The following is a 25,344-nucleotide window of genomic DNA, read 5'->3' as shown; positions in this document are numbered from 1 at the left end:
GACTTTTGAGCCCCCGTAGCAAAGGAGGGGCGAGGCGACCTGCACTGGTGGAGGAGCGAAGGGAGCGGTGAGAGGTTTGGAACCTGACCATGGATTGCAGGTACCGGGGAGCTGACTGGTGTACTGCCCTGTAGGCCAGTACCAGTGTCTTGAATTTGATGCGGGCCGAGATGGGAAGCCAGTGGAGCTCCTGGAAGAGGGGAGTGACGTGAGAGAATTAGGGTTGGTTGACTATCAGGGATATAAACAAGGTGTTCTGTGACGCTATACTCCCTTATACATCCGGTATACTTCCTTCCGGTATTCTTACTTCCTACTCTACCTTCATAATGTCAACCATTAGCACGACCAAATCCGAACCCGAGCTGAATCCTGGCTATCTTACAACCAGCCAGGCCCTGGTGACCGACTGCCTTACACCCAGCCAGCCACCAGGTCACCAGTGGTATTTCAACCGCGTCCGAGGACCGACATCTCGGTCCCTATCTCCATCCCTGTGATTCTGACCGATCACAGCTCGTGAGCCCTCATCCACGATCCAGCACACTTCACGAGGCAAGCCCAAAAGTTTCGCCCCCAGCAAGCCCACAAGCTTCGCTACAATTTGGTCCTTCGAGCGGATCAGAGGACTTGCGACGCTCAGAGATGGAGCAGGAGTCAGGTGAGCTTGCTCTGGTCACGGCACCTCGCCGACCAGAGGAGCAATCCCTTCCCCAGCAGATCGAATCTGGATACAGCAGAGTATCCAGGGTTCGGAGTAGTACTCAGGGGCCAGACCCCCTACACTCCCACCAGACGATCCAACCGGGGCAGGAGCTCATCCGCAGCCACCAGGAAAACCGATTCCTTGCTCAGGTAGCACAACATGAGGCAGATCTAGCCCAGATAAGGGTTGAGTTTAAGGCAGATGAAGCTGCAGAGAACCTTATGGAGCTCCTACGGATCAAGGCCAGAGCCCTACCGGCCCTTGGTCACGCTAGCGCTAGGAGGAAGGCACAGCAAGCAACATTACATGAAGAGGTCCTAAGGATGAAAGCCGTAATGGCGCAGGGCTATGCTAGGTTCCAGGCCGAGGCCCTCCAAGCTAGAGAGCAGATAACCCTGAGCCAAGCTGAGCAGGAGCCCCGGAGGGCGCCACCCACTTCACCGGTGGCCACACCCCGGCTGAACATTCCACCTGTGCCTCACCTCCCGCGACCAGGGTCAGGTCAGCACGGTGGCTCCAGAGCCAACGACCCAAACTACGGAACCCACTGTTCCAGTGCCAATGCCACCAACACTCCCACCTAGGACAGAGGTCGCCGACCCTGAGCATGCAATACAGTGCAACGGGGCGGCCGACCCCGCCACTGGGATACCCCACACTCAGGTAGGCACGGCGAACGTTGGGACCAACAGCACAGGGCACAGCCAGCCGGACGGTGTCAATCATTCCCACAAGATAGCTGGACACGACAGCTGGGACCCCCCCAGAGGGCGGGACCAGCCATCTCAACTACCTATTCCCAGAATTCACCTCCTGGCCCTGCCCGGGCTCATGGAGACAACTCCAGCCAAGGCCTCGAGGGAGGCCAAGAAGTCCGAGCAAGTGGAGCAAGTGGACATGCCTTTGAGGACGGCGAGGCAGGAGCCCCAGATGCTTCACGGGGCGGCCGTCTCCCTCATCGTCTCGCCGGCAATTCGCCCAGAGCAGACCTATCCCACACCGGCGCTCCACGGGGCGGCCAACGAGGCACTAGGGGCCGAGGCTTCCCTCCAACGAGGGCAGACAAACTGCTTCCTCACCGACCCTATGCCGCTGAGGTTCCTCGACTGGAAACTCAAGCCACCAGAACCAGAGGCTCCTTACTACCGCAGTAGCTGGGTAGACCCCCGGCTCCTGAGCGGCTCCCGCGCTGACCTCACGCCGCTGAAGTTCCTCAACTGGAAACTCAAGCCACCAGAACCAGAGGCTCCTCACTACCGCAGTAGCTGGGTAGACCCCCGGCTCCTGAGCGGCTCCCGCGCTGACCTCACGACCATGAGTTTCCTCAACTGGAAACTCAAGCCCCCAGAGGCCACTACAGCTCACTACAGCAGTTGCTGGGTAGACCCCCAGCTCCCACACACATCCTGGCCAACGAGGACAGTCACCAAATCTTGGCTCTTGTGATGTACGGGACTGGACAACAGCGTGTAGACCCATACCTACACCCGGCCGGTGGCCAAGCGGACCACAGCCCCCCTCACTGCCAGAATAATCAACCAAGCCCTGCCTATACCAGGTGGGACTGGAGGACCATTCCGGCCATTTCTGGAAGAATACAGATTCCCCACAGGAATCTGGGAGCGGCTGTAGAAAAGGGTCCATAATGGCCCACCGTCAGGCCTGTTCTTGGGGCAGTCGACGCCCACGAGCCGGCGCGCCAACGACGTAATGATGATGACATCATCAATGATGACGTCAGAGTTCACCTGTGAGGTCATCGGCGATGTCAGACATAACACCGATGATGTCATAGCTCCCTGAACATTGTGACATCACAAACGCGGGGATATAAACAAGGTGTTCTGTGACGCTATACTCCCTTATACATCCGGTATACTTCCTTCAGGTATTCTTACTTCCTACTCTACCTTCATAATGTCAACCATTAGCACGACCAAATCCGAAACCGAGCTGAATCCTGGCTATCTTACAACCAGCCAGGCCCTGGTGACCGACTGCCTTACACCCAGCCAGCCACCAGGTCACCAGTGGTATTTCAACCGCGTCCGAGGACCGACATCTCGGTCCCTATCTCCATCCCTGTGATTCTGACCGATCACAGCTCGTGAGCCCTCATCCACGATCCAGCACACTTCACGAGGCAAGCCCAAAAGCTTCGCCCCCAGCAAGCCCACAAGCTTCGCTACATTCATACTGCCCTTTTTATACAAAGCTGTAACTCTTGCCTTTTTAGATTCTAGTGGGATCTTGGATTATGAGATTGATAGATTTATGATGTGAGTAACATCAGGGGCAATGACCTCTATGGAATCTCAGAGGAACCTGGCTGGGATGGCATCCAAGCCAGTGGCTTTATTGGAGTCCAGACCACTGAGCAATTTGGTGATTGTTGAAATTGAGACTTGGGCAAGAGAGAACTGTTCCCCTAGTATCCCTTTGGCTTGATAGAACTTTTTCACTAGGGGCTCATCAAAGTCCTTAGTGTTGGCGGGGAGTTTCTGTACTCAAAATACTGGTTAAAACTCTGAGAGGTGTGATAATGCCTCCATTTATGCTTCTCTGAAACCACATCCTGTTTAACACAGCTTTTTGTATCTCTGTGTTCTTTACTGGTTTCACACTCACTCACACCCAGTAGCTGATGATTGAGACAGAAGATGGAGATGTCTGAGCACGTTCACATCTACGACAACGAAGATCCTCTGGAAGGAGAGGAGCATCTACGAGAGAGGGAAGAGAGGGCCTTAGTCACAGCTGGAGGGAGCAACGAGGTGGAGGAGAGGATAGTGGACATCTATGATAGTTTAGACCAGTGGTTCTCAAATGGGGGTCCGTGGCACTCTGCCAGGGGGTCCGCAAAAAGTTTTCACGTAATTTTTTTTTTCTTTTCTTTTTTTATTAAAAAATAAAATGCTACATGTTACTTATTCCTTCTCAAACTACTTCCTACATGGTGCTAGTCCAGTGGTTTTCAAATGGGAGTCCGCGGACCCCCAGGGGTCCGTGGCACTTTGCCAGGGGGTCCGCGAAAAGTTTTCAGGTAAAAATTTTTTTTTTTTTTTTTTTTTTTAATTAAAAAATAAAATGCTACATGTTACTTATTCCTTCTCAAACTACTTCCTACATGGTGCTAGTCTATCAAAATATCTTGGCTGTCATTGATTGTGTTGCATAGTGGTTTTCTGTACTGTTGACAAATTGTGATATTGTAAGTCGCTTTGGACAAAACAAAAGCGTCTGCTAAATGACGTAATGTAAATGTAATGTAATAAAAAAAAATATATATATATTTTTTGCAAAATCTTCATAGTTCAACGAAAATAGTTTATGCTTTAAATCTAAAATGGTTCATGGATTACATTCTATTAACAAACCTATCAAATTAAAAGTCAAGCACGTTACAGTGGAAACAATTAAGCTTAGCCCAAAATCACAAATCAGAATGAGGGGGTCCCCGGTATATTTTCTATCTTGTAAGGGGTCCTTGGCTGAAAAACATTTGAGAACCTCTGGTTTAGACAACTATGGAGGACGTGACCCCAGATCAAATACGGAGAACACACCAGATCAGCAAGGTGAGTAGCACAACCACACAGGCACACACACACACACACACACACACACACACACACACACACACACACACACACACACACACACACACACACATTAGGGTTGTGCTACAACCCAGGTTTTACGAGTGAGAACGAGAGCTCTCACTAGTGCCTACAACGCTGCGTACGCAGCCCTATGGAAGACTGTCATTTTGCTCCAAAATTACTTTTCATTAAAACCGACCACCCACCCGTAGGAGGCGTGGTGCCCCCCTGGGGCTGACACGGATCCACGTGACTACGTCACGTCCTGTCAGCCCAGGGATAATCACTCTAATTTCTTCCAGCCAGCTGAGATCCGACGCACCCCGTGACGCATCGACGCAGCAAGGCTGGGTAGTGAGAGCTCTCGTTCTCACTCGTAAAACCTGGGTTGTAGCACAACCCTAATGTTTTACTTCGTTTCGAACTCAAGCTCTCACTAGTGCCTTAATTCAACCGACCTTGCTGCCGGGAGCACCCCACAGGGCGACCCGAAAGGCACCGGTGAACCACGGCCATATGGCAACGTTCATGCCTGCCCGTCTGACATATTAGAGTGGCAACGATACTACTTTCTTGCCACCGACAGCACCGCGTGCGCGAATTGCGAACCGGACACGTCGAGACTGTAGTACCTAACAAAAGTGTGATGAGAGGACCATGAGGCCGCGGCACACATGTCCTCCCCTAAACACCGCGCAACAACGCAGAGGATGTCGCAACACCCCGCGTAGAATGCGCCTTGATACCCTCCGGGGGTATCTTACCCACGACAGAGTATGCCAAAGCGATCGCCTCCACTACCCAGTGTGATAAGCGATCCTTGGAAAGGAGGCCACCCTGAACCTTCTGCCAAAGCAGACCAACAACTGGTTTGGAGTGCGTAATGAACGCGTCCTGGCCACATAGGCCGAGAGCGCCCTTACTGGGCACAGCATGTGCAAGCGTCACTCCTCACCCGAACTGAACGGCGGGGGACAGAATGCTGATAAGTCTATGACCATAGACCTAAAGCTGACATTAATATTCTTAGGTTGGTAAGCCGGGTTAGGTCGCAACGTAACCCTGCGCCCATCATTCCCAAAACCATACAGACCTGCTGCACCGAGAGGGCAATCAGGTCACCAACTCTCTTTCCTGACGACAAGGCCAGCAGCAGCGCGGTCTTTAAAGACAGAACCTTTAAATCGGCGGAGTCCAAGGGCTCAAACGGATGACCCGTTAGCCCGTCCAGCATCGTAACCAGTTTTGGGAAAAAACGCACCGCGACGGCGGGCGCAGTTTACGCGCCCCCTTCATGAAGCGCGAGACCAAAGGGTACGCCCCCACGGGGCTCCCTTCAATTCCCATGTGGCAAGCAGAAATCGCGGCTACGTACACCTTAAGCGACTGCGGGGACTGACCCGCGTCAAGCAGGCTCTGAAGGAAACAGAGAACTGGTCGCACACTGCAGTTCACTGGATCCACGCCCTTACTTGCTGCATAGTGCATACCACATTATCAGGCAAGCCCTGGGCTAGCAACTGGTCCCGTTCAGGAGCCAGACTGCTAGCTTCCACCTGCCTGGGGAGGGGTGGAACACCTCCCCCTCCGCCTGGGATAGGAGATCGGCCCGTACCGGCAACGCCCAGGGCGGATCTTGCGCCAGGGAGACCAGGTCCGCAAACCATGTCTGCCTGGGCCAAAACGGACTAAAACGAGCCGGAGGCGCTGTTCCCTCACCCTGTCCAACACCTGACGGATCAGGGGGGTCGGGGGAAACGCATAGAGCCCCTCCCTCCGCCACGCGTGCGCTAGCGCGTCATGACCTAACGGGGGCTGTCCTCCTGGATCGAGCACCACGGTGGGCAGTGTGTCGCGCGCCGCGATGCAAGAGATCGACGCGGGCGCGACCAAACCTGGCCCAAACCTGTTCCATCACCCGAGGGTGGAGGCACCACTCCGTATAACGGGGATTGCCTCGAGACAGCAGGTCGGTCGTAACTCAGCCGTCCCGGCAGATAGACCGCTGACACTGAAAGGAGATGGGGATACACCCACAGGTGAATCCCCGCTATGGTTCAGCGCCCCCGACCGCACACCGCCCTGTTTGTTCAGGTGGGCGATCGCTGCCATATTGTCCGAGCGAATCAGAACATGGTGCCCATGTGTGAGCCGCTGGAAGTGTTACCTCCGCAGGCCGGGGGGACTGCGGAGGCAACGTTCCCCTTCGAGTCTGGCCGCACGCGGACTTGTCTGGCAGTGCGGTCCCCAGGAGAGCTCCCAACCAACAATGGGCCCACGGCGGCATTGATGGTGGGCTTGTCCTGAAGCAGAGCCAGGCGAATCGCCTTCAGCTCTAGCACGTTTATGTGGCGAAGCTCCTGAGCCTCCCACCGGCCGTTCGCTGAAAAATGCCCACAAATCGCACCCCCTCCCCAGAGGGAGGCGTCTGTGCGAATCACCATCCTGAGCGGGACAGGGCCCAACCGAGTACCTCTCGAGAGGTAACGGGGGTCCGCCCATATGGCTAGCGCCTGCCAGGCCTGACCTGTCAGAGGAACCCTGCGATGACGGTCCCCGGCCGAGTCCAGGCGAAGCCTGAGAAACCAGATTTGGACCACGGGAGCATGTGTAGCCTCCCCAGCGGGAGCACATGCAGTGCTGAGGCCATCAGGCCCAACATCACTGTGCACTGATGCACTGACACCGAGGGAACAGACCTAACGTCCTTGGCTTGCTGTCCGCACCGTGCGAACCTGTCGCTCTGGCGAAAGGTTCGCAGGAAGCCTAGCTCGAGCCCCAGGAAGGTCGCCGCCTGCGCTGGGACGAGGCAACTCTTCTGCCAGTTCACCAAAAACCCTAAGGTTTGCCGGTGATCGGTCACCACCTTGGTATGTTCCGTGGCCCGGACCCTCGAGTCGGCTGCTAAGAGAACGTCGTCGAGATACAGGAAGACGCGGATCCCCCTCGCGCGGAGGGGAGCCAAGGCTGTCTCCACGCACACCGTGAGGGTTCGCGGGCTCAAAGACATGCCGAAAGGCAAGACACAGAACTCGTAAGCCTTCCCCAGGAAGGAGAACCTCAGGTATTTCCTGTGTCTCCTGACCATGTGGACATGGAAGAACGCATCTTTCAGATCTCCGGAAGTAAGAAATCTCCCTGTCTCAACTCGTTGAACAGGCGGGGAAGAGAGCATTTGGAACAGGACTTCCTCAGCGTCTTGTTGAGACGCCGAAGGTCCGATTTTGGACGCATGGAGACGTCCTTCTTGGGCACGACAAGTACCTGTGGCAGAAAACCCAAGCGCACATCTGCCTTGGGAACCGAGCGAATCGCCCCTTTGGCGAGGAACGAATAACCTCCTTGTGGAGTATGTCCATGGCCTCCCCCCTCCACGGCCGGATCGGGGGTCCCGTCGAACGTGGGTGTGGGCCTGGCAAATTGTAGAGCGTATCCCTTCCTGGAGGGTGCGCCGTAATGGGGACGGGGAACATAGATGCTCCCAGGCATCGAGCCTGTTGTACAAGATGGTCTCTTGTGGCCAAAGGAGCGGCACCCGTCATGAGCATATTGTTGGGCACCGGGACCTTTTGATCCGGTACCCTGATGGGGGGGGCGGGACGTGAGAGGCTACGACCCCCTGCCGCATGGTCAGTTCCGTAGAAGCTGTGCATGCTGGGGGAGAACTTCTTACGCAAGCTCCGCCCACTGACGCGCCCCGTGGGTGTGTCCTATCGAAGTAACCCCAACCTGCCGTGCGACTTTCGTAGGCTGGGGGGACTGCGGAGGTAACGTTCTCTCTCGAGACCGGCCGCACGTGGACTTGTCCGACAGAGCGGCCCCCAGGCGAGCTCCCGACCAGCAATGGGCCCTCGGTGCCATTGATGGTGGGCTGTCCTAGGAGCCTCTAGCCGAGGCCAGGCCGTAGGCATGGACCAAGGCGAGCCTTGATGATGGGTATGAGACCCTGGGCGAGCTCCCGACCGAACTCGGGCCTTGGGCACCGAGGACGGTGGGTCTAAAGCTACAAGCCGCAGGCTGGAACTGAGCCCAGCCTTGGTGAGCCAACCGGAGGGCTTGACCTGAGCGCTGCCAACCGAGGCCAGGCCGTGGCCATGGACCAAGGTGCGCTGTGCCCCCTGCCAGGCTCCCTGTGCTTGCAGGGGGCGCTCCAACAAGGGAGTGCGACCCATGGAGAGCTCCCAACCACCCCGGGCCTTGGGCACCAAGGGCGGTGGGCTTGTCCTTAGAGCTACAAGCCAAAGGCTGGCACTGAGCCCAGACCTTGGCGAGCTGTAACCCCTGCTGGACGCGTAGCGCCAGCAAGGGGCGGTACTTCTATTGTAGCGGAGGTAGCTCGCGCCCAATGTACTTAGCACACAGATACTAACTGCACGGGTGCACGCCAGCTATCTGCAACAATACTGTCGTTCTGTGCTAAACAGTACTAATGCTATCTGCACGTATGCAAGCTAGCTTTCACACTCCTTTGAGAGCGGACCTTGGTCCGCTCTCAAGAGCTTAGCTGCGGCCCTGGGCATCGCCCCACGAACTGCTCCCTTGGAGGGCTCGCTCGTGAAGATAGCCCAGCAGCTGCAAGACCGAGGGTTCAAGGCGCCTGTGCAGCGTGCTCATGCCCAAGGCAGAACACGCACTTATCGTGCCGGTTCATACTCGGCCAATGTAGCGATACACACGGCCCATCCCCTCGCTGACTTTCCCTGCTAGTAGCAAGAGAAAGCCGGACGCTAATCACTAATAGCAAGCTCCCGCGGGCCGCACCCTGTTAGCGGGAGTACCGTTTAAGCAAGCTAGCAGGCTAGCAAGAAGCACAGGCTAGACAGTAAGCAACCCGGAGGCTAGCGAACGTGCGCGTGCAACGGTAACGTAAGCGGCAATAGCCCAGCCCGAAGGGGAGGCAACAATACCCACAACCTGTTAACCCGCGAGAACAGGCGTGAACAAGCCACTAGCTAATAGGAATGGGCATTTCTAGCAAAAACACTATTCGAAATTCGCTGGCCAAAGTCGATTTTTAATCGAAATTCGGGGGGGGGGGGGGAATGTAAAAAAAAAAAACTTTTTTTTTTTTTTTTTTTTTACATTTTTAATTTTTTTTACATTGACATTTTCGAAAATAAAAAACAGTTTTGACAATCATGAGTGGTTCATTAAATATTTAGTAGGCTCAGGTCTGAGTGCCAAAGGGGTGCCAAAGTCACCCCCTCTCCCTCTTCATGGGATTTCATCCGCCATTCATTTTTCCAGAAACCTTGCTTAAAATGCTTATAAAAATTGTTTTACTTGCTCAAACCAAGCGATTCGACTATACTTAGAATCAGGGGAGACAATGCAACATTTCACTAAAAAAAAAAAAAAAAAAAAAAAAAAAAAATTTGAATTTCGATTTTCAATAATAAAAGTCGACCTTGATAATAACAACGATTATTCGAAAATTCGAAATTCGATGCCCATCCCTACTAGCTAAGCTAGCGTAAGCACTGAGAGACAAGCGTGCGCTAACACAAGCCTGCGCACAAGCCGGTGCAGCGAGTCTCTACCCTGAGTAACACGGGGAAGCAAGTGTGACCGCAGGCGCAGGCAGAGGCCAGCGCCCCGCGAAGCTAGTCAATCTCAGAAGAAACTCCTCAGAGGGAGTTACAATCTAGTAGATGCTATTTGCACGAGGCAAGCAACACTTAGCAGACAAGCAAGCTGGCTAAGATGGCGTAAGAACTGAGAGAAGCGGCCAACACAACTTTTAGCTAGCGTACTCGCTCAGCTAAATCTCAGAGTGCCCCCTTCGGGGCCGACGCCAGTAATATCTACACTACAAGCAGTATGTAGGTCCCAGCAACGCCTGTGCAGCGTGCTCATGCCCTTAGGCAGTGCACACATTCATTCATTGTGCCGGTCGTAACCGGCCAGTGTAGCCTCACAGCTAACACAGCACCTAGCTGTTCCCCCCTCTCTCTGCTAACAGGAATAACGGGGTTACCGTGTAAGCTATAGCCTGCGACGGTAAGAAGCTGGAGTGCTACACAACACTAGATACTGGCTGCACGGGAGCAATCTAGCTATCTAGCTAACTGAAGAGCATGGCTTCTAGCTACTACTCTCGCTTAACGCGCGCCCTACACAGAGGTAGCTGGCGCCTAAAGTACTTAGCACACAGACACTAACTGCACGTGTGCACGCTAGCTATCTGCCACAACTGGGTGCGTTACCCTGTCTGGGGATGCAGCCAGATAGCTGGAGTGCTACAAGCTAGTCCAAGCTAGCTGCACTGAGCAACTCGCTAATTATATATCCAACGTTACTGTCTGGAGTAACGTGCGCGCTCTGACAATATAGCCGGCGCCTAAAACAAGCATATGGATGCTAACCACACGGGTGCACGCTAGCTTATCCGCAAGAACCAGGCTAGCTAGCCTATTGTTCTAGTGCTACACTGTAAGCTAACAGCACGTATGCAACCTAGCCTAACAGTTTTGAGCGCGGACCTAAGTCAGCCCTCAAACGATAACGCTGCCCCAGCCGGGGGAGCGAAGCAGAGCTACACGGCAGCAGCAATAACCCACTACACGGCGGTAGCAAGCACAACTACACGGCGGTAGCAATAAACAGTTAACTAAGGAAGATACTCTTAGCTTTTAGATGACTTGTTCCCACGCCGCCGGTGGAGAGAACAGGATCGGGTCCCCGAAGCCTGCTTTTACCCCGTTCCATGCAAACCTCTTAAGGTGGGCTAATAAGACGGAACGAGCCTAGTATCTAAAGCTATGTAGAGAGCTAACTCAGAGTTAACCGCGGAGCTTTCGAAAACACGTCTTCTCAGCGGCTGGAAGAAACGTAAAGTGATTATCCCTGGGGGGCACCACGCCACCTACGGGTGGGTGGTCGGTTTTAATGAAAAGTAATTTTGGAGCAAAATGACAGTCTTCCATAGGGCTGCGTACGCAGCGTTGTAGGCACTAGTGAGAGCTTGAGTTCGAAACGAAGTAAAACACATACACACACACACACACACACACACACACACACACACACACGGCAAAAACAGAAAATAGCCAGTCAAGGGGGGTACGGTGGTGTGTGTGTAGGAACCCCCTTCACCAAAACATGCAATATCCTGGTTGCTAATGTGGTTCCTCCTCTGGTCGTTAAGGGCACCTGTTCGGAGGGAGGGGAACTGGTTGGAATAGCGTGAACCTCCCACGTGCTATGTCCTACCGGTGAAGCTTCCCCTGTGAAAAGAAGTAGCTGGCTAACTGCCCATGTCTCGGAGGAAGCATGGAGCCAGTTTCGGCTCTCCCCAGATCGGCAGAGGGTGGAGCAGCAACCAGGACAAATAAATTGAATTAGCACTAATGGGGGTTAAAAATGGGATAAAAAATGGGGGGGGGGGAAGAAAAAAAGAAAAAGAAAATAGCCAGTCATGTTGTAATGAACAGCAATATTCAGTAGCTGTAACAGTCCCTCTGGTGCTTGCTTTACTAAAACATGGCTGGTCTGTCTTGTTGATCTTACAGCTGATGTTATGCAGCTAGTGAAGAAGACCTACAGGGTGACTGTAGTGTGTCTGCTGCTGCTGTGTCTTCTCCTACTGGCTGGTCTTATAGGCGTTGTGGTCCACTGTGAGCCATTCACTTCCTCTATCACACATTAGATTTGCCCACTTCAGCATCCATTTTATATATTTGTCTCTACCTAAATTGAACCACTGTTTTGGATTTCCTGTGCAGATACAAAGACTGATGGAAGACTAGACGAAGAATCCCTCAACAAACTGCAGACCCTCAACAAGACCTGGGCTGAAAACACAAAGACCCTCAACAAGACCTGGGCTGAAAACATAAAGACCCTCAAGAAGACCTGGGCTGAAAAGAGAAAGACTTGGTTTGAGCTCAGTGAGTCTTAACACACACACACGCACGCACGCACGCACGCACGCACACACACGCACACGCACACGCACACGCACACGCACACACACACACACACACACACACACACATATGCAGATAAGCTGTGTGTCAGTGTGTGTGTGTGTGTGTACGGTTTTGTGTATCTGTGTGTGTGTGCATGCGTGTGTGTGTGGATCTGTGTGTGCGTGCGCGTGCACGCGCGTGCGTGCGTGTTTTGCATTCATGAACTTGCATGTACTGTACATTTGTGTGCATATGCATTGTGCTTTTATTTGCTGCTCTTAACTCATTCACCGCCAAAGACGTCTTTGACGTGTTATCAGGAATAGCCATCCACGCCAAAGACGTGTTTGACGTGTTTTTGTTTTTATTAGTGCAGCGCGTAGTTCAAACACTTCCCCAGCCTGTGACATGTTATCAGGTCCCTAGCCTCAAAGACAAGCCGACTACACGTTAACAAACACATACCGCAGCTGTTGTTTTGAAATGAGCAGGAGGAAAAACAGAAAACAGAGAAACGCGCTTCCTTGTGCAAAGGAGAAACGCCATTGAAACACCCCTCAGCGCGCTGCACGAGCTGATCGGCTTGCTGCAGGGCAGCGGACATCGATCGTTCGCGGTAGTCAAACCCGTGACCAACATGATCGATCCTGGTCCCTCGACCCCGTTCCTGTGTCCCAGCCCGAAAGAGACAAGACGGAGTCACAACTGTGTGAGCAGGAGGAGAACAGCAGCCTCGCCACAGAAATGGCTTTCACACAGAGCGAAGCAGCACGGCCACTTTCCTGTCGAGGGCGAGGAAGACTGGATTCCAATGCGACAGGACCCGGATGATCTCGCGGTAAGGAGTGTGTGTGTGTGTGTGTGTGTGTGTGTGTGTGTGTGTGTGTGTGTGTGTGTGTGTGATCTGATCTCTGATCTGATCACTGATCCCTGCATTCTATTCTATGATCACACTCACTCACACTGAGTAAACTGTATTGTTGAATGTAAAAAAAGCACTTCATGTATATATATATATATATATATATATATATATATATATTTTTTTTTTGTCATTTGTGTCATAATGAATAATATTTACATGTCTGATGTCAATACAGTTCAAAATAAAAGAATTCGAGTTCTGCCTGAGATTGTGTGATTTACAAAAATGCCATTTTCTGCAATTTATCTTCTCAGAGAGACCTTTTTGGTGAAAACAGGGTGTATATAAATGGCTATAAGTAGAATACAGAACATGCTAAAAGCTCACTTTTTTTTCCTGGTGAACCCAGAGACGTACATCTTCATTTTGAGGTATTGCAAATCACTTTGGTGCTAATAGATAATTTACTGTGGGTCTTGAAAGATGACCAACAATTATGAAAATCTTTGGCCTGTGCTAAATATTGGCAGTCCTAAACTGGCCAACTCACCACACATAAATGTGTTGCATCATTTGTAGATAACTGTGAGCCTGTTAGAATTCAAAATCCTTTTTACCAACATAACTACCGTAGCCTGTTATCTCTACTGTACTGTACAGTCAACCTATAGTGACATCATCTAGCAGCGACCTAGTTGGCGAAAAGGTGCAATGTGATCATATGAGTACATAAGTCATGATCAAATGTTTCATGTCCTCATGTCCTCACACAAGTCATCTTTGCTTACTTTTATTGCAGAATGTGAATCTATAATCACTCCTACTGTATTCACCTTATGTTCAGACCTTACAGTGGGCCAAATTCTTCCGGGTCCGTCTAACACTTCCGGCGGTCACGGCGCCAAATATGAAAGAACGTCATGAAGAAGAGAGTTGTTTTTGGAGCGGACAGCGCAGGGTGTAAAACAAAAACGTAGCCTACTACTTTGAGCTCGGTACACAGCAAGCAAGCGGATTATCCACTGTTAGCCAGGTCAGATAACGTTATCGTCGACAATGACGAGCACTTTCTTGTAAAACATACCTGAACTCCAACAAAGAAAGCTTCAGAAGGTTTTCTGTCCTCCGAGCGCAGCTCGAGCCACTTACGTCTATAAGACCCGCACACGATAACATAATTCCCTGGAATGCGAGAATTAACGAGCCAGTTACATGGCGTTGCATTCTTAGACATTGCCGTTTGCTTTTATTTGGTATGTTACATACAATTGGCTAAAGTATTAGTTAATTCAGAGTTAGATTATATTGGAGCAGCCAGCCATTTTTTTTTTCTTCTTTTTTTGCCGGAAGTCGTAGGACGGCCACAGAACCGGGTCAAATGGGCGTGGCTACATAAGGTGAATAGTCTACCTCTGAGATCTCTAACCAATCATGGTCAAGTCAAGTGTTGAATCATTCTGGGGGATTTCTTCAGCTGAATCAGCATCTGGGCATGCTTCCTGTTTTTACCAACTTTTGCTGAGGCTCTTGCCTTCAGTTCTCCCTGTGGTTGCTATAGGGGAATTCTCTAGTGGAAGTGGCTATAGGGCAGGGGTGACCAACCTTTTTTGACCCAAGATATACTTTTCAAGTAGCCAGCCTCCCAAGATCTACCAGTCCAGTTTCAACATCGCAAACGCACACACATCGTTTCCAGCCTGCAGCAGTAACTAACCTCACAACACTTTCTCGTTGTCCCACAACCACTTGACATTAGGGGTGTGAATCTTCACTGCCCTCACGATTCGATTACAATTCAGAGGGCTAAGATTCTATTCGATTTTTTTTTTATAATCGATTTTTGACACCCCTCTGAGCCCTCTCGATCGACCTGGGGTCAGTCCGCGGTCGACCAGTAGACCGCGATCGACTGGTTGGGCACCCCTGCTATAGGGTAACTCTCACTTTTGAAATGATAGTCGAAAGTCGTAGGGAATGTTTGTTGTGATCATAGTTTCACATTCATCTCTCTAGCTACAATACAGGCATGGAACTCTGATTTTGGTTTGAGAGACAAAATCTCATCAAAGGGGCCCTGATGTGGAGTAAATTAGGGGCCCTTGATATGAAAAAGTTTGAGAATCACTAGCATATAGGGGACCTAAATATATATATATATATATATATATATCTAAATAATGACATATAGGCCTAAATTAAGTAGCCTATAAATAAACAAACCTAAACATGTGTCCTTGTGTATTTTTGTTGTAATTTAATAGCAGAATCTGATATTGATTTGATGCAAGTGGTATTTCAAAACCAGAGGAGATGCCTTCCCCTGTTATCTACCCGGTATTTGTGAAACAAAATCATTGAAGTGAAAGTTTTGTCACAAAACTATATTGTTGCATTTTTTATTGGGCATTTTTAAGTGGGTATATACTCCAATCCTGGAGCTTTCCTAGTGGGTACTGCGTATACCTGCGTATCACGTAGACTACACCACTGACAATTGTTTTGAGGCTTTTAAGAGGCTACCTTAAGTAATTAATGATACATCAACAAATGACTGTATATACAGATCATTTACTAATGATTTGTTCATCATTTGTTCATGATTAACAAATGTGTAAAGTGACGAGATACTGGTAGACAGAACAGATGTTTAGAATATAAAGACTGAATGACTTAGAAGTTATTTATAATGTATATGAACTAATTACTTGTAAATCATTTACTAATGATTTGCTCATCATTTGTTCATGATTAACAATGTGTATAGAGATAATGGGCAAGGTGGCGGGCTACCTCGTACCGGCTCCTGTCGGCCTACTCCGGAGGCTATAGCTAGCCTAGTATCTTTGGTACATCCCTGATAAGATGCTAAAGCTAACGACGCACCTCAGCTACAGCCCAGCACCCCCAGGCTTCAGCCGGACTTGAGTGCTACACCACCAGCATCGCTTTTTGACAGTTGCCGTGGTCCAGCTATGGCCCAATTCAACATGGTTTGCTTTTTTTTTTAGCTTTTCTCCCCATGATTTCTCCCAGGGCCGATTCTAGGGGGGGGCAGGGGTGGGCTATGCCCACCCAAAAAAAAAAAAAAAAAAAAAAAAAATCTCCCTTTTTGAATTCCAGGCGACCGCACTTAGGGTCGTGACCCAAAAGTTGGAGACCACTGGGTTAGTTAGTTTAGGGCACCTAACAGTAGTTATAGCTTTACTTTGATTTGAGAAATAAGCTCATCCAATGAAAATAAATATTATGGAGTTGATTATTTTAAACTGGATGAAGTATTTTTATTTATTTTTAGGGTAAGTCAATCTGCTTTCAAAGTAGTTTTCTTTGTCACTTTACAGTTTGAGTTTGAATAAGACTAAACGTCTTGGAAATATAGCAAAAGTTTTGTAAATAGTTAGTTTGTACAGTTTGCTAATAGTTTTGACAATAATAATGTAAACATTGGCCTGTCACCTGAGTGAAAGTTCCTACTTACAGTTTGGTGACCCAAAACAGAATGGTGACTCCTACTGGAACAATTTGGTTCAGTGTTTATGCCTGTGTTGCTGTCTGTTGTAGTGTAAAACGACTACAGGGAGAGCAGGTGGTTACATGAAAGTGAGTGAGAAAAGGAGAAGATACTGAATCATGACATCACAACAGTATAATCCTAATGTTAATTTAAAATTAAATATTCTTGGATGAAAGTCCAAAAAACGTCAAATTTTCTTCGGCGATGCCCTTGCAGGCAGCACCGAGAGTCCATTCCTACCTAAAAGTACTTCCAGTGCCACTGAATATAATGCAATTTAATCCCCATCCCCGAACCTACAACCTCTGGCAACCTACCGCCAAAGTTGCCCCCTACCAGCCCACCCTAGTGTGGCAGGCTAGATACGGGCCTGACACCCGTTGTGCATGTAAATGAACTGTACGTCTCTGCTCATTTACCTAGTGATAAAACGGACACTGTCAGTCAAGTTAACTCTAACTTTACAATGGACGGTCTTTTTAATTTACTCATAGTGGATCACATAAGAACTGTTTTTCCTCCTGCTCTACTGGTGTTAAAATATATTATCCTGCATGAATCTGTGTCTGTAGGAACATGTATTGCCAAGGTTAAATGGCCAAATAACGGTATCAAAAATGCCTTAACCCGATCCGTGATTTTATTACTCCTGTTAGTATCTGGTAACATAAATGTTAATCCAGGCCCCTTAGCTCAGATGGAGAGCTTAACCCATCTTTCCACCCCAATCACCCCACCCTCGTCAGACAGTTTGTGCATGTCTATGGACAGGCTGTGGTCGGCTCGAGGGTTGCATATCATCCACCTCAATGTTAGGAGTCTTGTAAACAAGATAGATGAAATTAGGCTGCTGTTTGCGAGCAACAAGGCTCATATTATTTCGTTCTCAGAAACGTGGCTGGATAGCTCCATTAGCGATTCTGAGATTGAAATACAAAATTATTCAATTATAAGGAAAGATAGAAACAGCAAAGGGGGTGGGGTGTGCGGGTACATTCGATCGGACATTTGCTTCAATGTAAGGTCTGATCTGGAAAATGCCCATTTAGAGGCGGTTTGGCTGGATATTTTAATGCCTAAAACCAAACCCCTTTTAGTCGGGATTTTATACCGTCCACCGTCCCAGTCAGACTTTTATCTGGAAGAGTCTTTTTTCAACGCTATTGACCACGGTAAACGCGAAACAATTCTTATTGGAGATTTGAACACAAATATGCTAAAACATGACTCCTCCAGTTTCAAAGCCTTTAAGGCTTTTTGCAAACTTTTTAGTCTCCACCAGTTAATTTCTCAGTTTACTAGAGCAGTGGTTCCCAACCTTTTTTGTGCCGTGTACCCCTTGAGCTGTTTTGCCATGCCAAGTGTACCCCCTGACAGCGTGTTGATGATTCGCCCAAATTTGTTCCATTAATCTCATTCAACTTTTACTATCCAACACAACTGATTATTAAATTAAAACAATATTAAATTAAAATCATTTTGAATGACTCCCCTTTAATACAAATAGCTATACACTTATTGAGAATTAGCAAAATATTATCCTATATAGAGATAGATATATTCAGACTCACACAGTAACAGTTTCAACTATTCAGTCACTTGGCACCTTTAAAAAGACACCTGAGCTAGTTTGTCTTTCATAAGCTTTGACAGTTCTGGGGGCAGCTGTTACCAGGCAAAATATCACACATAAGATAAGTAGATCCAAAAAGCAAAAGTTCAAATCAGTGCATCACAGTCCTTTGATTTTCCCCGTCATTGCAGCTGCACCATCGGTACAGATATGACTACAAGATTTCCACTCCAGATTGTTGTCTTTAAAAAAGCTGTCTATAATCTGAAATATTTCCTCGCCAGTTGTCTTTCCTACAAGCATCTTTAATAGATTTTTTACAACCATTGCTAGCTCCTTGGTTAGTATACCGTCCCTCCCACTCTGGACGGTATGGTAAAGACCACATTGAGAGTTTTTACTCGAATTTAGGAGTACGGTCGGACGACTTCCAGTTTCAGGAGGTGTCAGAGGAGGTGGTGCTGTTGAAGCTCAGGGCCCTTAAGCGTCTAAAGCTACAGGTATTGATAACATCCAAAGCAGGTTCATCCGAGATGCAGCTGATTTGATTTCACCTTTTATTACTCATATAATCAATCTGTCTATTAGAGAAGGTCATGTCCCCCATGATTTCAAACAAGCCAGGACTAGAACCAGGAAATTATCGCCCAGTCTCAGTTCTCTCTTCCATATCTAAGTTAATGGAAAGAGTCATTTTTGAACAAATTGACAGTTATCTTGCATCTCGGGAGCTCCTGTTTAAATTTCAGTCTGGATTCAGAAAATCACATTCAACTGACACCTGTCTGTTTTTTCTAACCGATCACATCAGGAAGGAAGTAGACTCTGGTAAATACTATGGTATGGTCATGCTGGACCTTCAAAAAGCATTTGACACCGTTAACCATGACGTTCTACTGTGTAAGCTCGGGGCCCTGGACTTCAACAGCACTTCCCTCAACTGGGTTAGGTCCTACCTGGAGGGTAGGGAGCAGGTGGTGGGCATAAACGGAACGCTGTCTTGTCCCTTCCCCCTGACGTGTGAGGTCCCCCAGGGAAGTATTTTAGGGCCTTTATTCTTTTTAATTTATATAAACGATATGCAATCGGCCTGTGATTGCAACCTGTTCCTCTTTGCGGACGACTCCGCCCTCCTGTTCTCTCACAAGGACAGGGGGAGATCGAAAGGAAATTGAGCAGTGAGCTTCACAGTGTTAGTGTGTGGCTCTCGGACAACAAATTATCACTTCATCTGGGGAAAACGGAGTCTATTTTATTTGGGTCAAATTTTAATTTAAAAAAGTCCCCCGGGTTTAAAATTATGGTCGGTGACGTAGCTGTTAACACTAAGGAGGAGATTACGTACCTTGGCTGCATTTTAGATAACAAACTCTCTGGAGAGAGCATGGCCTCAAAAGTAATTTCCAAAGTAAATCAAAAAACCAAATTCTTAGCCAGAATTTCATCCTTCATAGACAAGAGTGCCCTTGAAACCTTGGCAAATGCTCTGATTCAATGTCATTTTGACTATGCTTGCTCCTCCTGGTTCACGGCAATCACCATAAAACTCAAAAACAGGCTTCAGACATCTCAGAATAAATTAATACGGGTTATCCTGAAACTGCATCCCAGAATCCATCTCCTCCCCTCTCACTTCTTTAGCCTTAGGTGGCTCAGAGTGGAGGAGAGGGTTTCTCAGATCAAACTGTGCATGGTTTTCAGGATTTTTAAACGGGAGGCTCCTCGCTACCTCTCTGACTACTTCTGTAAAGTCAGTGATGTACATGGCTACTCCACAAGAGGAAGCACTTCCAACATTGTTCCCCCCAAATTTAAATCTTTAAAGGGTAAATGTACCTTCTCTTACTCAGCAGCTATTTTATGGAACAAACTCCCTGAGAGTATAAAGACCCTTAATTCCAGGTTTTCTTTTAAGCTCGCCTTGAAAAAATGGCTGGTTGGTTAATGGGACATCGGTGATGTCATAAGATGATTTTGGTCAATAATGATGTCACTGATGACATCGCTGATGATGTCATAGACATTGTGAGTGACATCATCAGTGGGACAAAGATTTAAGCAGAGCCCACTTACGAAACATAGTCCACTTGCTCCCTTTTATAGATAATAACTAGGGATCTCGCCCTGCAGCTCGCTGGCCCAGCTCGGCTGCTGTGTGGCCAATGAGACCAGGATCAGTGATGATGTCAGATTTATGACATCACTGATGATGTCACAGTGGGATTGATGACATCACGGATGATGTCACAGTGGGATTTATGACATCACAGTGAAACAGAGAAACAGACAGAGCCCCAGCTCCCATTTATATACTGATGATGATGATGATGATGATGATGATGAGAAACCCCACCTACCTCAATACACAACGGACATTCAACCAGGGTCTCTCTCTCTCTCTCTCTCTCTCTCTCCCCCCCCCCCCCCCCCCCTCTCTCTCTCTCTGTTTGCATATGCGGGCTATGACTAAACAAGGAAGTGTGAGGTGTATCATGGTATAGTTCCGCTTCTCCTAGCTGAACTGTGTAGAAAACGGTGTGTGTACATATTTCAAGTGTCCTCCTCCCACTCTTCCTCAAACACTTGCGCAGAGCGGCAGCAGAGCCACTTGTGATGCCAACTTAAAGCACTTGGGTTCTACATTTCCTCCTGTGACCTGAATATTGTGCGTAATTGATTAATTAGAAGGTTTATTGATGATGAATTATGCCTCGTCATTCATGTTCATTCAGGGATATTATGATGACAGTGGTTTGGGGGCTCCACTGTAAGATGTTGGATAGGGCCACAAAAGGGCCAGAAACGGCCCTGGGCAGGGGAAAAGTGAAGCCACTCACAAAGAAGCTGAATGGATTTAGTTTATAAATTGTCTAAAACCTGATTGAAAATCATATAAAATATTCAGGTTAACATAATTAAAAATCTGTTAGACAGCTCTCTCTAAGATTTTACTCAGGACACTTAAAATACGAAACGGGCCTATAGTTGCTTTGCTCCTTCATACTGCCCTTTTTATATAAAGCTGTAACTCTTGCCTTTTTAGATTCTAGTGGGATCTTGGATTATGAGATTGAGAGATTTATGATGTGAGTAACATAAGGGACAATGACCTCTACAGAATCTCAGAGGAACCTGGCTGGGATGGCATCCAAGCCAGTGGCTTTATTAGAGTCGGCAAGAGAGAACTGTTCCCCTAGTAGTCCAGGCATTTTACGCAAATATGTGGGTCAACCTCACACTAATTGCAACAAAACCAAACTCAACTGATTTTTGTATCCTCAATATGTCCTCAATGAAGGAAAAAAAGTGTTAAGGAAATGTATGAAGGGAAAGTTTTGAAAATGACCTAAATATGATGGTAGCCTATGGAAGCCTATGGAAGCTTTTTTTTTTTTTTTTTTAATGTGCCATAAATCTCATCACTTATATCCTGTATGTGTTTTTTGCTTCAAGGGAAAAAAAAAAAAAAAAAAAAACGTTTTTGGTAGCATCATATAGGTAATTTTCAAAAATTTCCCTTCATACATTTCCTTAACACTTTTTTTTCCTTCATTGAGGACATATTGAGGATACAAAATCAGTTGAGTTTGGTTTTGTTGCAATTAGTGTGAGGTCAAGTGACATTTTTACTGGACTATAGTATCCCTTTGGCTTGATAGAACTTTTTCACTAGGGGCTCATCAAAGTCCTTAGTGTTGGCGGGGAGTTTCTGTGCTAAAAATACTGGTTCAAACTCTGAGAGATGTGATACTGCCTACATGTATGCTTCTCTAAAACCATATCCTGTTTAACACAGCTCTTTGTATATCTGTATTGTTTACTGGTTTCACACTCACACCCAGTAGCTGATGATTGAGGCAGAAGATGGAGATGTCTGAGCACGTTCACAACTACAACAACGAAGATCCTCTGGAAAGAGAGGAGTATCTACGAGAGAGGGAAGAGAGGGCCTTAGTCACAGCTGGAGGCAGCGATGAGGTGGAGGAGAGGATAGTGGACATCTTTGATAGTTTAGACAACTATGGAGGACGTGACCCCAGATCAAATACGGAGAACACACCAGATCAGCAACTAGGTGAGTAGCACAACCGAACGGGCACACACACACACACACACACACACACACACACACACACACACACACACACACACACACACACACACACACACACACACACACACACACACACACACGACAAAAACTGAAAATAGCCAGTCATGTTGTAATGAACAGCAATATTCCGTAGCTGTAACAGTCCCTCTGGTGCTTGTGTTACTAAAACATGGCTGGTCTGTCTTGTTCTTCTTACAGCTGATGTTATCCAGCTAGTGACCAAGACCTACAGGGTGACTGTAGTGTGTCTGCTGCTGATGTGTCTTCTCCTACTGGCTGGTCTTATAGGCGTTGTGGTCCACCGTGAGCCATTCACTTCCTCTATCACACATTAGATTTGCCCTCTTCAGCATCCATTTTGTATATTTGTCTCTACCTAAATTTAACCACTGTTTTGGATTTCCTGTGCAGATACAAAGACTGATGGAAGACTAGAGGAAGAATCCCTCAACAAACTGCAGACCATCAACAAGACCTGGGCTGAAAACACAAAGACCCTCAACAAGATCTGGGCTGAAAACACAAAGACCCTCAACAAGACCTGGGCTGAAAACACAAAGACTTGGTTTGAGCGCAGTGAGTCTTAACACACACACGCACGCACGCACACACGCGCACGCACACACACACACACACACACACACACACACACACACACACACACACACACATAAAGCTATTGCAAATGACCAGACCCCAGATAATACTGATCCCATGCAAATAGGGCTTTAATCTGAGCCTGTGTGTGTGTGTGTGTGTGTGTGTGTGTGTGTGTGTGTGTGTGTGTGTGCGTGTGCGTGTGCGTGCGCGTGCACATGCACACGTGCATGTCCTCTCCTCTTGCAGAGAGTTTCTGTAAAGATGGAGGATGCAGCCCATTCAGCAACAGGATTTACTACATTTCTACTGATGGAAAGACCTGGGAGGACAGCAGACAGGATTGCATACAGAGAGGAGCACACCTGGTCATTATAAACACTGAAGAAGAACAGGTAAAGGGAAAAGTGGCAACATGTTTTTCTCTCTCCTAAATTTGCTGTTTGATTGTAAAAGTCTCTTTAGAGGGTGTTTAATTGGATGAAGTTAGATTAAAACTCTTACTTTCCACACTTTGTTTGAGTGCTTCACAAGTGTGTGTTGTAATTTGTCTTTTAAACGATTCAACAGGAATTCATCAATTCCTTGAACAAGAAAATCTGGATTGGTTTGAGTGACAGGGATGAGGAGGGAGTCTGGAAATGGGTGGATGGTAAACCTCTGAACAGCCCAAAGTAAGACATTCATTCTTCAGTCCTATTTAACAGTAAACAGTCAACAGGTTGTCCTGATAATGATAATACATTGTGCATCTTATTTTCCATCTACAGTTGACTGTTTTTCTTCTTCTTTTTTAAACAGGTTCTGGAACACAGCCACACGCCAGCCCAATGATCGACACAATGGTGTAAGACCTGCAGACTGTGTTGACACACATTATAATCATGTACTAGACAGCTGGAATGATGCCAGATGTGATTTATTGCAACACTGGGGCTGCGAAAAAGTGATTGACCTCTAACATTGTGTCATCTCAAATGAAAACATATTGTGACTTTACACCAACACCAAGATTGTCATTCAGAGATTTAGGGGATCGTCTTTTATTGTTTGTAAAGCACTTTGTCATCTATTTTTTGTCATAGCTTCAGAACAAGAATGTCTGTTATATTTACAGTCTATGGTTGTGACCAGCGTCAGTATTTGTTAAGCATCCAGTAGAAGTGTAGATTTACCAGCTCCTCTTTTCCACAGTCTCAACTCAAGACTTAAGTGATTTTTGTTAGTAAGATTAGATTGTGCAACATCCTGCCTGAGGCACTTAGATAAGCTACTTCAGTATTATCTTTCAAATCACATCAAACTACACCTTCATTGACCTACTGTCATTTTGCAGGTTTGTCATTTTCTTGTGGTGTTTTTATTTTTAACCACCTTTGCCATGTGCTTTGCCATTTTTTATTTTTGTATAGTTTACATTTCTTTCTTTTATGCTGTATGATAAAGTACATTGCAAACTTTGCTTTTATGAGTGAACAAGAACAGAAGTGCTATATAAATCAAATGTATTTTGCCAACTTATTCTGTCTGGATTGAGAAATAAAATGTTTTAGAAACAGAGATTGCCTTGATTCAGTTTGCTTACAGCTCAGTCTTTTACTAAAACAAATTAGCAAAATTTACCATACATGATGCTGTGAATCAGTTCTGAATCCATGTGAGAAGAAATGGAAGTTGACCTGTTAACTCAGGTTTGGGAGCAGGGTGTTACGACCCGGTCTAAGGTCAGGCTGCAACATAAAATGCACACAGAAACCAGATGTAAAATGTAACAAACTGCACAATTTTATTGCGAGGCACCAAACATGGGTTACATTAACAGTGCAAAGTTGGTAAAACTGATTGAAGCAATGGCTCAGGGTGAACATTAGCCAAAACCCACACTAAATACCAGCCACAAACTAACTAAGGACAAAACAAATGAAAGAAAAGACAATAATAAACCTACCTCCCTCAACTAAACCAAAACCAGGAGAAAACTGAAATTAAAAGGCCCATTCACCCCTACAGCTTCAGATAAGCTATTTGGCTAGGGACTAAGCTATTTACAAAGTGCCAGAGCACACTGGTTGGAGGAGTGAGGAGGAAGACCAGCAGTAACCTGCTGGGCCCTCCCGCAGAATCCAGGGAGTTTTAAAGGCAGTGTGCTGCGGGGTCGACCAATCCACAGCCACCACCGGCCAATCATTGCCGATTGCCATCACCTGTAGAACAAAGATCCACTCACAACAAGAGCTCTCACTCAGCACACATCTAAACCACATGCATACAGGGAATTAACAAGAAACATAAGGGAATACAATACAAATACGGCCTAAGGCCGTAACAAGGGCCACGCCTCAACCACTAATCTAATTTACCTGGCAAGGTTACTTATAACTGGTGAACCCATCCTGCCCTGTCTGTCTCAAATATCTCAACCGCACCCTCACTTCATTCCTCCACCTTCATCCCTCATCCCTT

At 47.6% G+C, this 25,344-nt stretch overlaps 1 protein-coding gene across 1 annotated transcript; it reads left to right on the top strand.

The window, feature by feature from the left end:
• Positions 1-1,041: 1,041 nt before the first annotated feature.
• On the top strand, positions 1,042-24,375 carry LOC310800425 (uncharacterized protein; the record flags this gene model as incomplete). Its single annotated transcript, XM_083663023.1, has 10 exons — positions 1,042-1,207; positions 18,582-18,670; positions 19,076-19,208; positions 21,289-21,344; positions 22,032-22,245; positions 22,483-22,587; positions 22,696-22,860; positions 23,131-23,276; positions 23,452-23,555; positions 23,683-24,375. The coding sequence occupies 10 exons, from the start codon at positions 1,042-1,044 to the stop codon at positions 23,840-23,842; spliced, it is 1,338 nt and encodes a 445-aa protein (XP_083519149.1). The 3' UTR covers positions 23,843-24,375.
• Positions 24,376-25,344: the final 969 nt, after the last annotated feature.

The sequence above is a fragment of the Poromitra crassiceps genome, assembly GCF_964638095.1.
Source record: "Poromitra crassiceps genome assembly, chromosome: 30".
Taxonomy (NCBI): Eukaryota; Metazoa; Chordata; class Actinopteri; order Beryciformes; family Melamphaidae; genus Poromitra; species Poromitra crassiceps.
The sequence above is the reverse complement of the archived record's forward strand: the minus strand, read 5'-3'. Positions and strand labels throughout refer to the sequence as shown.